This window comes from Tubulanus polymorphus, chromosome 4 (genome assembly GCF_964204645.1).
Source record: "Tubulanus polymorphus chromosome 4, tnTubPoly1.2, whole genome shotgun sequence".
NCBI classification, from domain to species: domain Eukaryota; kingdom Metazoa; phylum Nemertea; class Palaeonemertea; order Tubulaniformes; family Tubulanidae; genus Tubulanus; species Tubulanus polymorphus.
This window is the reverse complement of record NC_134028.1, coordinates 19,883,293-19,898,107: the sequence shown is the minus strand read 5'-3', so window position 1 is coordinate 19,898,107 and position 14,815 is coordinate 19,883,293. Positions and strand designations below refer to the sequence as shown.

The following is a 14,815-nucleotide window of genomic DNA, read 5'->3' as shown; positions in this document are numbered from 1 at the left end:
TAGGATGTTAAAATTTACCAATCAACGTAATTTTTAAGTTACCACAGAATCATACCATTGGTCTACTTTAAATCACGTGATTGATCTTCATTGTTTCTTTAAATACTGTCACTCCACCTATGTCTGTTTTACCCCCCCTGTTAAGAGAATATTCAAACTTTCTCACGGTTTACCACCGGGATGGTCATCAGAGTAGAAAATCTATATTACTATCTATTCAGTCAAACAGTCATCAACAGAAACGAATAAAACAAACAGATAATACCTTCTGAACACATTACTTTTTGAAAAGAACAGGGAGTTTCAATACAGATGTCCGACGATAAATTCATTTATGATAGTATTCTCGGAAGCAAAACCTAATAAATCACATTGAACCCAGTATTCATAATGAAGATTATAAAGAGAAAAAATGCCATTACCGTCGGTGGGAACTCTCGAAATTACACCGGAGTGTTATTGTTCTGTATTCTCATTAACAGGTCATCTGGGTTCGCATATCCCAACTATCATGTTAGCCCCTATTGTTATTCGACTACATTCACCATCACATCCACACCTGTCTGTTGAATTCATTTCAAACACATTCAATAAAAAATATCTTGCTATACTTATAGTTTTGTCTCCCCTGTTTAATTAACACTCGAAATAATTACATCATCATACCATACTTATAACATATACTTTGTTCTATCAGATTTTACTGTACCCCCTTTCACAATACTTTCAGAAATTTACTCATATACCAGAAATAGTATAAACAACCCGCTGTTAACCCTCATCAGCACAACATTAACACACATTAGCTCAATACCTAACTCAATAGTTAACCCACATTAGCTCCATATAACACATAGACATTAGCCCGATAACTAGTTCACATTAGCTCGGTATTAACATTCATTCACTCACATTAGCTCAATGTTAGCTCAGATTAGCTCAGATGTTAACCGACATTAGCTCAAATTAGCTCAGATGTTAACCGATATTAGCTCACATTAGCTCAACAGTTTGCTCAGATTAGCTCAGATGTTAACCAACATTAGCTCAGATTAGCTCAAAAGTTTGCTCAGATGTTAACCGACATTAGCTCAGATTAGCTCAAAAGTTAGCTCAGATTAGCTCAAAAGTTAGCTTACATTAGCTCAAAGTTAGCTCACATTAGCACAGTTAGCCCAAAAGTTAGCTGTGCCAGAACCCCCCTCTGACTATACTACTCTCAGCATTTCGGGGTATCTTATTTCTTATTTTCTTATGATACGTTTTCATCGGTCACTTTCGTTGCCTGTTTCTGCAGGTGAGGAATTTCGATCAGTTTTGGGATTACGCCGAAAAATCGCTGGTGCCTGGAATGTTCGGGTACGATATGTTCCCGGGTGATGATTGGTACAAATATAAGAATTACATCGTTGATCGACAGGCGTTGAGAGTCTGCGTTCCACGTCTACGTCAGTTACGAACAAAACCTGGTAAGTTTTCCTGTTTTGGCTAAATCGCTATTGGTTCTAAAAGATACAACTCATATGTTCATCGGTAATCGAGAACAGTTGCTTTAATTTCGTTTCCAAATAAACTTTTTACGTACTTATACATTCATTTTAGTAGTAAATATCGTTTTAGTCGCATGTAACTCGAGATTAGATCGGTTATTTGGTGATGTGTGCCGGCCTAGCTATAGTATGTTTAGCCAAGAAGAAGGGAATTACAAAGCTGGATGGATTCCCGTTAATAAATCAGGTGAATACACGCCATCTGGAAAATGAGTAACTAATTCAATATGCAAAAAAGATATTAATGTATGCATAGTGCGTAGTTCCAGCCTGAAAGTGAATTCCATCGCTCCTTCGAGAAATGATGGCGGATGCCGTAACCCCCCCCCCCCCCGTATAAAATGCCCGCATTAATGATTCGAATGAAATCAATTCTCTCGACGTCAATTTTAGATTTGGACGTTGTTTATATTTTCATGAATTTACATGTAGAGATTTCGATATTCTAGATCCAAACGATAAACCGGATTATGGGTTCGGTTACTCGTCGGCCTGGAAACTCAAGGGTTCGCCTACGTCTGGGAAATTTGCCACGTACTCCGGTGGCGGTTACGTAGTGAATTTGGGAACGCAGCCGAAACAAGCTCTGCGCACTCTAAAAACGATTAAAGCTGGAAACTGGTTGGATAAGAATACAAGATGTATCATCATCGAGTTTTTGCTTTACAACAACAACGTTCGCTTGTATGGTGTGGCGTTTCTCCTCGTGGAATTCCTAAATAGTGGAGGTAATCACATACATAGTGAATATATAGAGGAGCTTATAATTATTGATGCAATATGGCTGCGCCCGATCAATGGACTACATTACAGTCCTGACTATAGACAGTTGTAAATCAAGGTTATCTGTCGACAAAAACTCCAATATTGTTTTCCTATCAAATTCAAGATTCATTGATTGCATTTTTATATAAGTATATTTTATTTCATATTTGAAAGATATCGAATTTTGTCTATGTGTATGAGCCCGTAGTAGCCACCATTATATATCACGAAGCCCGTTGAAAACGTGTTGAGATGAACAAATATCGAAAAAAACCAATTGTATTCCCAATTAAAAAATCCATATCACGATTGATGCATTTGTTTAAGTCAGAATCGTGCTCTCAATTCAGGGGCGTTTACAAAGTATAAAGTGACAGTAATGCGCCTGGAGAAAGGAATGACACCGACGAACTCAGTGATGTTCTTTTTCCAATTCATTTTTCTCGGGTTCTTGATCTACTTCGCGGTGCGCGCTTCGAAGAGACTGCGGAAAATCGGTCGACGTCAATATTTTAATGTAAGTATAAAATGTGTGAACATATGAAGATTAGAACGGAGACGTAATTTTTTTGCATCGGATTTGACTGAATTTCTTTTTAGCCCACTTGGGACTTTAGTCCCAGCGGGCTATTGCGTTCACTTTTCGTCCGTCGTCCGTCCGTCCTTCGTCCGTCCGTTCGTCCGTTCGTCCGTTCGTCCGTCCGTAGACGGAATCCAGTTATTTTGGGAGGATTTGAAGACGCTTCAAGGTAACGTCTTGATATTTGGGTTACACATGTATCTACCCTAGACACATCTTCAGCCCAAAAACTGGCCCTGTCAGAATCAAGATGGCCGACTGGCAGCCATTGTTGTTCACCAAAATCAGCACTTTTTACACATTTTTGAACTTTTTGAGGAAATTTTTGAAGACGCTTCGATCAATTACCTTGATCTTTCGGATATATGTGAATCCCCCCAGGACCCATCAACATAACAAAAATTGGGTCGGTCGGACTCAAGATGGCCGTCCTATGACCTTTTTAGTGCCCAAAAATGTTAATTTTGGCCCGAATTCTGAGTCCTGTAGCTTCCTACTGGTTTGCCATTTCTCATTACAATTTGTGATGGGTATTCTTTGGAAAGGGATGTTTTATACCTGAGACAGGTATTTTTCATCAGCCAATTATGACGCAATTGGCGGCCATCTTGGTGTCACCAGTACTCATTCGTAAGTTGGAAAAAGTTTTTCCACATTATATTGATACCTAAGCGTATTTTGCTACCACAATCAATTAGAAAGTTGTAGCTCATAACGTGTTCTATGATTGTGGTGAGTTTCAAGGTAATTTGATTTCGTATATGGCCACCAGGGGGCGTTGAATAATACAATATCTTAGCATTTCTTTATTATATTCGTATCAATGCATATTTTGTAACCACAATCAATTGGAAAGTTGTAGCGCATGACATCATCTAAGATTGTTGCGAGTTTTAAGGACATAAGTTTTTCTATATGGTCACCAGGGGGCGTTGAACAGTAGAATAACTTAGTATTTCCTTATTATATTGGTACCTAGGCATATTTTGTTACCATGATCAATTGCAAAGTTGTAGTTCGTGACATATTCTATGATTGTGGTGAGTTTCGAGGTCATTGGGTTTTGAATATGGTCACCAGGGGGCGTTGAATAGTAGAATGACTTAGTATTTCTATATTAAATTGGTAACGAGGCATATTTTGCTATCACAATCAATTACAAAATCGTAGCTGCTGACATGTTCTATGATTTTGGTGAGTTTCAAGGTCATTGGATTCTGTATATGGTCACCAGGGGGCGTTGAATATTGGAATTGTTAGATTGTTGAGCATTTGAAACCACTTCCCAAGTGGGCATGGTGTCCCTGGGCCCGTAGTTTTCGAATAACTCACTATCTAACTATTCGTTATCTGGCTTTTGACGCCTTCAAAACGGTTACAATATTGTTTATAATGACATCCTGCGTTATAGAAGGCGTTCTGTTTAAAGTCGATGTGCACAACGTCATCAATATTCGCGTTGCAAAATAAGAATTAAAACTGTGATTTTTGGAATTCATTTCTGTTTAGATATATTTCATGATTCTCATTTTATTTTTGATAAATTTCAATAATTAGTTTTTAGAAGATGCGGACTAAGTCATCAATACATCGGTGTTAGACTGGTTGCCAGTCAATTCAATTCATTAATCGATATATTCAAATCCGATATAACTTTCTTGATGCTTGATATTGTATGATTTATATCGTATTATTTATTGTCGACAATATTAAAAGCAATATATGCGTTATTTTAAGGCGTCAATAAACGTTCAAGTTCGTTTTTTTACAGTCATTTTGGGATGTTTACGAGTTTGCGGTGATACTCATGGGATTTGTGGCCATATTCATGCAAATAGTGAGATTCTTCGGGGCGTACGCGATGGCTGAAATGATGGTGGACAGAACCAAATTCATAAATCTTGACTATGTCGTTTTGTACGACGAGGTAATTTTCACAGAATACAACTAACGAAATGAGGAAATGATAAACTATGTAACGTTTGTGATTGTCATATGTTTGTATAATGTTATCTGTCTATATTTGCAGTTGTCGGTTTATTTACTCGCAATGATCGTATTTCTATCGACACTTCAAGGGCTGAAACTACTGCGATTTAACAAAAGGATTTGCGCCCTGGCTTTGATGATGAAGTGGTTGTCCTGGCCACTAATGCGATTTATGGTCGTGTTCTTGGTTCTGTTTTTCGGATTTGTTAGTTTGTGTCACCTGAAGTTCATGGTCCGTTTGAGAGAATATTCAACGTTCATTGCTAGTATGGAGACATTATTGAACATGATGTTAAGTAAGTGTTATTACTAGGATCTCACTGAATGATGTTCTACTATAGGGACATAGGTTCAGAGGGTTCCATCCGGAGGACATTGATTTGGGTGCCACCCATTCCGTCTCTATCAAAGCCCAACGAACGCAGCACTGGGAAAACGGGTGATAGAAACATGTTTCTGGCGTTTCTCTTGATCACTAGCGTTTACAAGAAACGATAAACATTGTTTCGGGAAAAGATGTTTCCGAGGTCAAACGTGTTTTCGTTTGTGGGCTTGAAGCACAAAAGGGAAATACAACAGGGAAACACAGGAAACATGTGCTTCCTGTTTCTGTGCTTCACCGCGTCGTGTACGTCGCGCTTAAGTGATGGGGAGGGGGTCCATTTTGAGGTTTCCGAATCGACCATTCTCACGCCCAAATTATTCAATTTTATAACGTTTCAATTCATTGTATACCTCCATTCTAGATAAATTCAATTTCCGACGAATGCAGGCAGTCAGTCCCGTGATGGCTCCGTTAATGTTCGTGGCATTCGTTATCATCGTAAATTTCATGATGGTTAACTTCATGGTTGCGATCATTTTGGAGGGCTACACGTACGCGATGGATTGCATAGCTGGACAAGCGAACGAGTATGAAATTGTGGATTTTATGATGCAATCATTCAAAAAAGCCATCGGTATGACTAGAATAGAAGGGAACCCTACAGAATGCCGGTTGGAATATTTGGAAGGTAAACTGGATTTAAATCATTTTAACTTATTCATTGTGGATATTTCAGGTAGAGTAAATTATACAGAGTAAAGTAGTTGAAATAATTAAGATCTATTTATTTCTTGGATACATTTATCTACATAATGCTAGCTTGATATATGGTATGATCTTTATAGCATATCATCAACATTAATTGAACTATAACAATCCAACGATAAACCCAACATTTTCAAGTTCTGCGGCTGTTTGCGAAATTGGATTTGTTAGTTTGTGTTTGTAAGACAGGATTTAAGTTCTACAGTACATTTGCAGATTGGCTTTATTCGAAACTAGTTTCATAGTTCTTGAACTAATTTGACTAGAACCTAGATTATCGGTCGTGGGTTTTATTTATATATGGAGTCTCACTAATCAATTATTCACTCGAGGAACTAGCTTCGAAATACGTATACTATAGGTTGTTTAATTCCTCGAGAAGCATGGTGAAATATGAAAGAAATATTCCCCAATGGTTAAAATCAGTAAATACACGTAAAATGTAAACAAATACACGCAACATTCGTATACGTATATACCAAAAGTATTCCATTCATTCTCATTCACCTGATGAAGCTTCTATGCATTAGTAGCGAAATCTCGTGCGTCAAATTAATAGATAACCAATATAGTTACTACTCGTCTCGTTATCTATACCAAAAGTAGTATAATGACCAATTCTACAAATTTCAGTTTATAATCTAATTTTCAAAGCAACTTATCCTCATGAACTGAATGTTTATACATTTCCCTCACAGATTCCTTGCATAGTTTTTATTAGAACATCCTTTGAATTTGATAAACAGTTTCTGCTGTTCTTCAACCTCAAACAACATCCATTGATCTTCCTCCTTACACTGAGGTATATGTGGATTTGATGTTTTCGATTTACAGGAGCCCAAGATAGCGCGGATGAGAAGTGCCGCGAGCTTTCGAACCGAGTCGATTTGATCATCGACAGGCTGGAGAACTACATTAAAAAACAAGCCGACAGCAAAGACGTAATGGCCGAACTGGAGGAAATGAAGAAGTCGTCGGAAAAATCTAAAAAACGAAATATCATCATCAGTTAAACGCTGAAAGATTTAAGACATTTCTTATAGTATCGTTTGAATAACTGCACATTATGTTGATAATAATTCTATTTGCATTGCTCGAAAACGATGAAGTGAAGTTGACCTGATATATCCAATAACTCGACTGATCCTCGGCTCAGTCAGTCGCTACGGGATGGTAGTGTGAAGGGATCCGTTGAGAAGGCTCCGACTCGACCATTTACTCAGTCAGTCACTACAAAGGACAGTAGTGTAAGAGGCCCGAATCATTTACAAAACATACTTTACCTTCCATTAACATTATATTTGCATTGAACTTGAGTGTTTTTTTTGCTCTAAGTGGACCGGTATGAGTCCATATCCGTTAAAAATCTGTTTTGATTATTGATCGCTCTTGCGTCGTGTAAATATTTTCATAATTTATGCAATCTACAATTCTCAATGACTAATTTTTCATTGCAATGTATTTTAAAAATTTGCTTCTTCTCGAAATAAATGCATGAAATTTAATATGTTGGAATTTGATTTTCCACGTTAGAATCGGGCTAAATCGATCAATATTCGTCCGACGATACAACACTTGAATTATATCATTGTTTTTGCCTCTTATGAATAGTTCATGAGATTTATGTATCCACAATTGAATACCAGGTCGAATTTTAATCTACGATTGATGATGAGATAATTTAACCATTTTCAAAGAATAAATCATCGAATGTATTTTCTATCGAGAAGGATTATATAAAGCAACTGAGTATTTTTATTTGTATCGTCCAACAAACACAAGGCAAGGTCTGCTCCGGCGTACTGGTTGAGCGATATTGAGTAAGAAGGAGCCTATGGAAGTTGAAAAATAGCATATATATAACCCATTAGACATCTCAGATATTTGGGTAGAATTTCATATCACCCAATATAGGCACTCGCGTATTATGCGATTCATGAGTCAAGACTCCGTGGACCGTTGTTGCATTAGTTTAGTGTTAAAATCTAATAAACATCTTGAGGATTTGATTAGTAATATCTCCAATAGCTTTGATTCATGAAGTCTTTTAGGTTAAAACTGACCAAAGTTATCACACAAAGCCCTAGCAATGAAATAAACAACATAACGCCTTATGAGATCTAGTTTCTAGGGATTTTATTCGAGGTTTTTTAACTGTAATTAAATCAAATGTATATTAAGAATATACGTAACAACCTACAGACATCTCCGTGAATAATTTATACATTGAAAACCAATCTAACAATTATGATAAGTGGAAAACTAGAATTGAATTGAAATATCCGATTAAGTACACAGGGAATTGAATATGATTGATATGTTTTTCACCTAGTGTGACAACGCTTCAGCCGTCTACAAGTGGTACTTTTCATACAAACTAATAGCTGTTTGTACCGCGTCTTGTGCGCACCATCACATATTGACAGGTTGGATGTGCCCACCATGGCAGGGTTTCGTTCCGGGGCAGAGTTTCAATTCATCACTGTAAGGATTTGTTCGATACATCCTTCGCCGTAAGCGCAATTAACAATGACCAAGCAACTTTTTACCAGGCCAGATAGTCCATGGACATAAAGAGAACATAAAAATTCCATCCCCTCTCTCCACGCCTGAACAGTTTGGGCTATTCGACGTGATTGATAAGCCCCTGATCACTAAAGAATAATGGGACACTGGCACTAACAGATGGCGCATAAAAACATTGGGTCATTCGTAATGAAAATCAGTTCATTTTCAATGAAAGTTAGTTGATTTTTAGGCTTCCGTCCCCGACATTTATCAAACGAGGCATCGAATAGATATACGATTCCCTTTCTCACTCAGTGTATGTTACAGATTTCACTGAAAATTTAGTTAATAATCGGAAAAACTTGCTCGAATTCAGTCTCCAGCGAATTCAGGGTCCGATCTAAGCGCTTGTCCGATTGCCCGGGACAAGTATATTCTCACCAGGGCAAGTAGTTAATCTTTATCACTTGTCCGCCGTGCTAGTGCAATCTTATGTCACAAAGCTTTTTTCCACTCGATACTCGGATGATAGTGACACCAATCGTCGGACTGCCCGTGAAGGGCAAATATTTTTTTAGGGGCCACACTGCTACGTATTCTTCGTCAATTTATTTCCTCTGCTGAATTATTCGAAAACAAATGGATCAATGCTTTAATTTTGAAGTCAACATAGGCACAGAACACATTCGAGTTCAGATCTCTACAGTTGTTGGTCAATAATATTTATATCTATGGAGATCTTTTCACAGTCCGTAATTTTCTTATTGAAGTTCTGCATAGTTTCTTTTGAACACTTATCTTACTTTTTTCATTCAGTTTATTTCCCTATTTGCACTCCTACAGTTAGTTTACTGACTCAACGAAATCAAATTAAATCTTGCACGACGTTTGAATGCAATATATATATATTCATTTCAACGATTAAATCTTTGTAGAAAAATGGAATTATCCTGTTGTGCAAAGAAGAAAATATTCAAGATCATCAAATTACATATAGATTACAATTTGACGAATGGTAAAAATCTATATCTTCAAAGGTTAATTTTCAAGAATATCTTCAAGGAGTCCTATCCATTTTTTTTTTCAGTCGAACGAAAAGAAAATCGTTTTAACTTTTTCATGTATTACAGATTTTTGCCTTTTAATCAGCGGGGATATTTTATTCTAAATTTCAATAAGAAGTAGTGCAGTTTATGGAATTTTCTCTTTAAATCTAAAATTGCTTTGGTAAATTAAACTTTTATTGTTCTCGCTACAATTGATCTCAAATTGTCACCAAAAAGGTAATGATAACAAATCTGAAATTTCATTTATTTCTAAATGACCAATTTCAAAGAATAAAGAAACATATTTCAAAGAAACATATTTTGCGAAGCCCAAATGGTGTCCGGGGGAAGAGAGTGCCATAAAACAGCGCAAACCCGTGTTGACAGACGACAGCAGGTCTACAAGTGACAGCAGACATACGGAACATAGCAGGATGAATTGTGTTTACAGTCGCGACAGCTCTACTGGTTCTGTTAGCTCAGGGTGAGTTTGTATTTTAGTCAGCCCCACAATATTCTGTCCACTTCAAATGCAGCTTAATTCGTGAAAAAATCATTTCATCTCAAACTCTTTTTTTTCATCTCATATCATCTTCGTTTTCAACAACAGTTGTTTAAAAGTCTGACAGGCCACTCTCGTGTGTTTAAAAGCCGTTGTAAGGCAGAATATAATACAATGAAACATTTTGCTATTGACGGTAAGTATTTCATCTAATTTTTTTCTTATCCTTATTTTCAGTGACAGCAACTGTAATGAGATGCTACTATTGTGAATATCATAAAGACGGTTATAAGGCAGTATATGATGCGATGAAACAATTTGCTATTGACAGTAGTAAGTTTATCTTTATTCGCATTTTTTAATCGAAATCAATATAGATGTAGACATTTTCAATGCAGTCTTGTGACGCATCTTCCTAACGAGCGGAGACAAAATAACGACGCCCAACTTAAAAACAAACTTACTGGCGTCATTCGTGCCTAATCTGTTGAGCCCCCCGACAGTTAATTTGTTTCATCTGTTTCAGTTGTTTTGAAAAGAAACACCACAAACGACATCGGAAAACGGTCATATTTTACCGACGGCTGTGAAACCAGCGATGATGTTCATAGCACAACGTGTCCCCTCAGCCGCGGTTATCAGTGCAGGGTAAGTAATGATTTACAGTAATCACCCCGGTGAATTTCGTTGATACATTCATCGGTTTAAGAAATCATTACTGTTCGTTTCATTTCAGAAATTGCAATACGAAAGTTCAGTGTTTATTCGGGGCTGTTTCAAAAATTGTAAAAGCGAATATCGTCTACCACACAGCACTAAAACTGTTGAACCGAAATGCTGCACCACCGACGAATGCAATAATCTATAGTATAGATATGATAATATTCGTTATGGTTGTTTCCGGTGTTTGGTTGTTTTCTAGATAAGTGAAATTCGAGACTGAAAGTTAGGTTGCTTTTTAGGCTGACTATTTATTTTCAAACCTGGTTCATCATCACTCGATAGCAATCAGAATACAGAGGGTGCAGAGTTTGCAACATTTTAAACGGATTTTTCTGAAATCAATTTTCTTCATGGATGCGATCAAACTAAGACATCGAAATAACGACAGATGTAAATGGCGCGGGTCCATTTCATAGTTAATCGTCCTTCAAAAGAGCTGTGTTTCTCAGTGAAAAGAATAGGAAATTATAGTATCCGACGAAGAGCAAAGCTATACCCACAAAATTACAAAACACTTTCGGATAGATGTGTATTGAGAACGCTGATCTCGTGTTACCATCCAAACTTTGGATGCGACAGCGAAACAAAATGCAAGACGCAGTTTCGCTTAGAGTTACAAACAGTAACTGTCAAAGTATCGTAATCGCTTATTCTATTGTAAGGCGTAGATACCGACGAATTAGCATGTGCCGCTAATAATCACAACCAACCCAGTCAGTTTACCTCTCGTAGACTAAAAGAACCAACTGAACACAGATCTAGTTATAATGTACATGTGATAGGATTCATGAATTACTGACACACGAAATCAATCAATAGATCTTTTAGTTGCACCAAAACACTTATATATCATCAATCGGTTAATTACCAGTATTTGGTTGATGCTTTCCAATTATAATGTATTTCATATAATCGATCTGTAAATTACCAGTATTTGGTTGATGTTCTTAAAATGTATTTCATTTGTAAAATTTTCATTTGAAATGCTGATTATATAATCTGTACTCAATAAAGTAAATGCCTATAGCGCATAGTGAGTAAACTGTGTAACATCAGAGATCTGACTCAATTCATTAATTTTCACCATATTTCACGCCATACCTGACTGGTCACTGGTCAACATTCCTGACTTTTTGCCTTTTGGTGGAACGACAGCGAAGATGATAAAGGGGGCGCCACGAGCTGGTCAATTATCGGCGGGCTAAAAGTCCGGGACACAAAAGATGGCGGCTTTTGACAAAGTTGACTCCTGGAACAGATTGGGGGAAATTCTACCTATTTCAAATGGCATTTTCAATTATCACTCTATCTACTTACTGCTAGTACGCCTATTATCATATTGTAAAAATGAAATGTATATCTGCAAAATAGTTAAGCCGTTAATTTTGATTGGCCGAGGGTATGGGATTGATAACAAAAATGGTTAAAGAATAATTCTAAAACCCATAAAATCCCGAGGAAAACAATTTACATGGGATGGACAGAACTTGGAAATAAGTTGTTGTAGGAAGTCTATATTCGGGATTGGAAACTTCCGCGGAATCCTCAGAAGATTGGATTCGAACCGTTTACGGTATGTTCCATTGCGCATGTCTATTGCACGCGACAGAACAATAATCTCCCGTTCGATATGGCTTCGATGTTTGACGTGAAAGATGAAACTAGGAAAAGATTTTCATATTTGAGTGTTTTGCGAGTTGATATCGATATTGTTTATAGGTAATTCGATTTTCAGACTTATTTCCCGTTCGCATTGCTTTGTAGGAGATTTTATAACAGTTGATTTACAGTCGGGCTCAGTTAAACCTCGTCTCAAAAGAGAAACCACTGTCACAGTATTTAATACCGGCCGGACGCCTTCAGGTTTAATTCACTCATCTGTCAGAAATATCTCAGCGAACAAGAATGTAAAAAATGGCGTTCGTTGCCGTACTGCCAGACACAGCTGTTAGCGACAGCTGGAAGACACGCCCACACATCGGTCACACCTACAGGTATCAGCTCTCTTACTGAACATGTCAAGTTGAAAGTTATATCTTTTTTCTGGCGTTTCTAAACTGTTTAATTTGTTTTTTCTTATCCAGATGAACCGAATTACTTGTTATTGTTGGGATTGGGGTCTCATGCAGTTGTTTGAGTGGAGGACTGGGAACCAAGAGATCCCTAGATCGAAACCACATCTGGCGTTGGCTGTCGAGACACATGCATGGACTCAGCTCTGGTAACTCTGTCAGGTTGTGAGCCTTATCAACCTATAAAAAGGCCTTGGCCGTCTCTTAAGAACAGGGTTACAGTGTTACTAGCTGCTGGGACGAAAAACTCTTCTTATTACATGCTAGGTGGCGTTACGGCAATATAAACTTGTCCTATGTATTGGACACCGTCTGAAACAACTGGAAGCTCGTAAGTATCACCTGCTAAGAGGTTCCCGGGTACTTGTAAGTAATATCCGCACACCCCTTTCTGGAGAACTGTAAACTGCGAATCGTCAATGAAATCAATACATCACTAAATTCATTTCTAATGCCAAAAGAATTATTTATTTGCATTTTCAAGCACTGATACAAATTTGAATCGTATAGAACAAGGAAACGCGAAACCTACAGAATTAGAACATACATCTTCTAGTATAATGCGATGCAGGTCAAATTATCCATCATTTCTAAATACTTTTTCTAGTTTTCTTTATTTTTTTTCAATGCATTTTTCAGAGATTTCAAATTGTTTCTTAGATCTTTGGCATTTTTTCTTACGTAATCGATAATCAGCGATTTGCCTTGTTTTGACTGAAATACTTTCGCCAAAACGCTAGGTAGTTGTGAACCTTTTAACTTTAGATCGTCCAAGATCTTGCTGTTGACGATAGTTTCGCAATCTAATTTGCTCAGTGGTCCCGATATGGCCTTGCCGTAATGTTCGACAGCAAGAGATGATACCTGTCGATGAAACCAAACACATAATTGAAACTGCTATTTCCCGGAAAGCCCTTTAAATACAATACTGAGATTATAAGAATATTAAGAGGTTATAGTGAGTGTAGCTGCGATGGATTAACACACGTGATAGGATTGAAAAAACGCTTTTTAGCTATACAGCGTTTTCTCTTTATAGACAGATATTTACCTTGCGACATGTGCTTTCATCAATGGCATCGGTTGAAACCCAGAAAACGGCCAGAAAAACCACCAAAAAACTGATCAATTTCATGTTGTCTCCGGAAAACTGTAATCAGATCATAGAAATAGAGACTGGTTTCCGGCAGTGTCAGAACTGGAGACTGGTCCCCGGCTGTTTCAGAACTACAGATATCATGAGTGATCTTACCTGTTTAATGTGTGTTGAGATTTAACGTGATGTCAAAGCGACTGACGAATGTTTCATTTTGTCGATTGAATCATGCGAGTTTTATACATATTTTGGGCTGAATAATATTTGATCAGAAGTTGCTGAACGGCTTCACATTAAACATCCCACTCAGTAGATTTAATACCAACTATTTACAGGATCGAGATTCGGGTATTTCTGCTTTGTTTAATCTGTCTGCATCTGTTTTTCTACTGTATATTGCTGGAAATTTGAAGGACGATGGAGGTTTTACATTTTCAATTCAACTGAACTTAGGTACTTTGTCCAGGACAGTGTAAATGGATCCTAGAAACAAGTCTAGAAGTGTGGAACTTGGTCAAAAACTGTAGAAGTAGGTCCAGAACTGGATCTATTATGCGGCTTTCATGAATTATATTTATGGGCTTTCATGAATATTATTGAGCTTCAGTTATTTCAGTGGTTAAGCAACAAGTAATGTACGGAAACTGGAGTTCATGGCCAGTGTTGCTATTTTCAGACAACCTGCGTTGATGCTTGCGTCACACGTATAAAACAATAACAGTAAGAAGATTTTAACAGAAACCCGATACTGGAGAAATGACACAATCGCAACACTGGTTAACATTCAGCAACCATACCAGATCCACAACACTGTCGAAGTAGGCCTAGAAATGTGGACCTGGGTCCACAACTATGAAGTAGGTCCACAACTGTGAAACTGGGCCCACAACTGCA

General features: G+C 37.4%; 1 protein-coding gene across 1 annotated transcript; it reads left to right on the top strand.

Annotated features, from left to right (window-relative positions):
- The first annotated feature begins 412 nt into the window (after positions 1-412).
- LOC141904384 (polycystin-2-like) lies at positions 413-6,987 on the top strand. Its single transcript, XM_074792969.1, has 9 exons — positions 413-466; positions 1,298-1,469; positions 1,621-1,737; positions 2,000-2,278; positions 2,666-2,832; positions 4,667-4,822; positions 4,925-5,180; positions 5,631-5,897; positions 6,809-6,987. The coding sequence occupies exons 1-9, from the start codon at positions 413-415 to the stop codon at positions 6,985-6,987; spliced, it is 1,647 nt and encodes a 548-aa protein (XP_074649070.1).
- Positions 6,988-14,815: the final 7,828 nt, after the last annotated feature.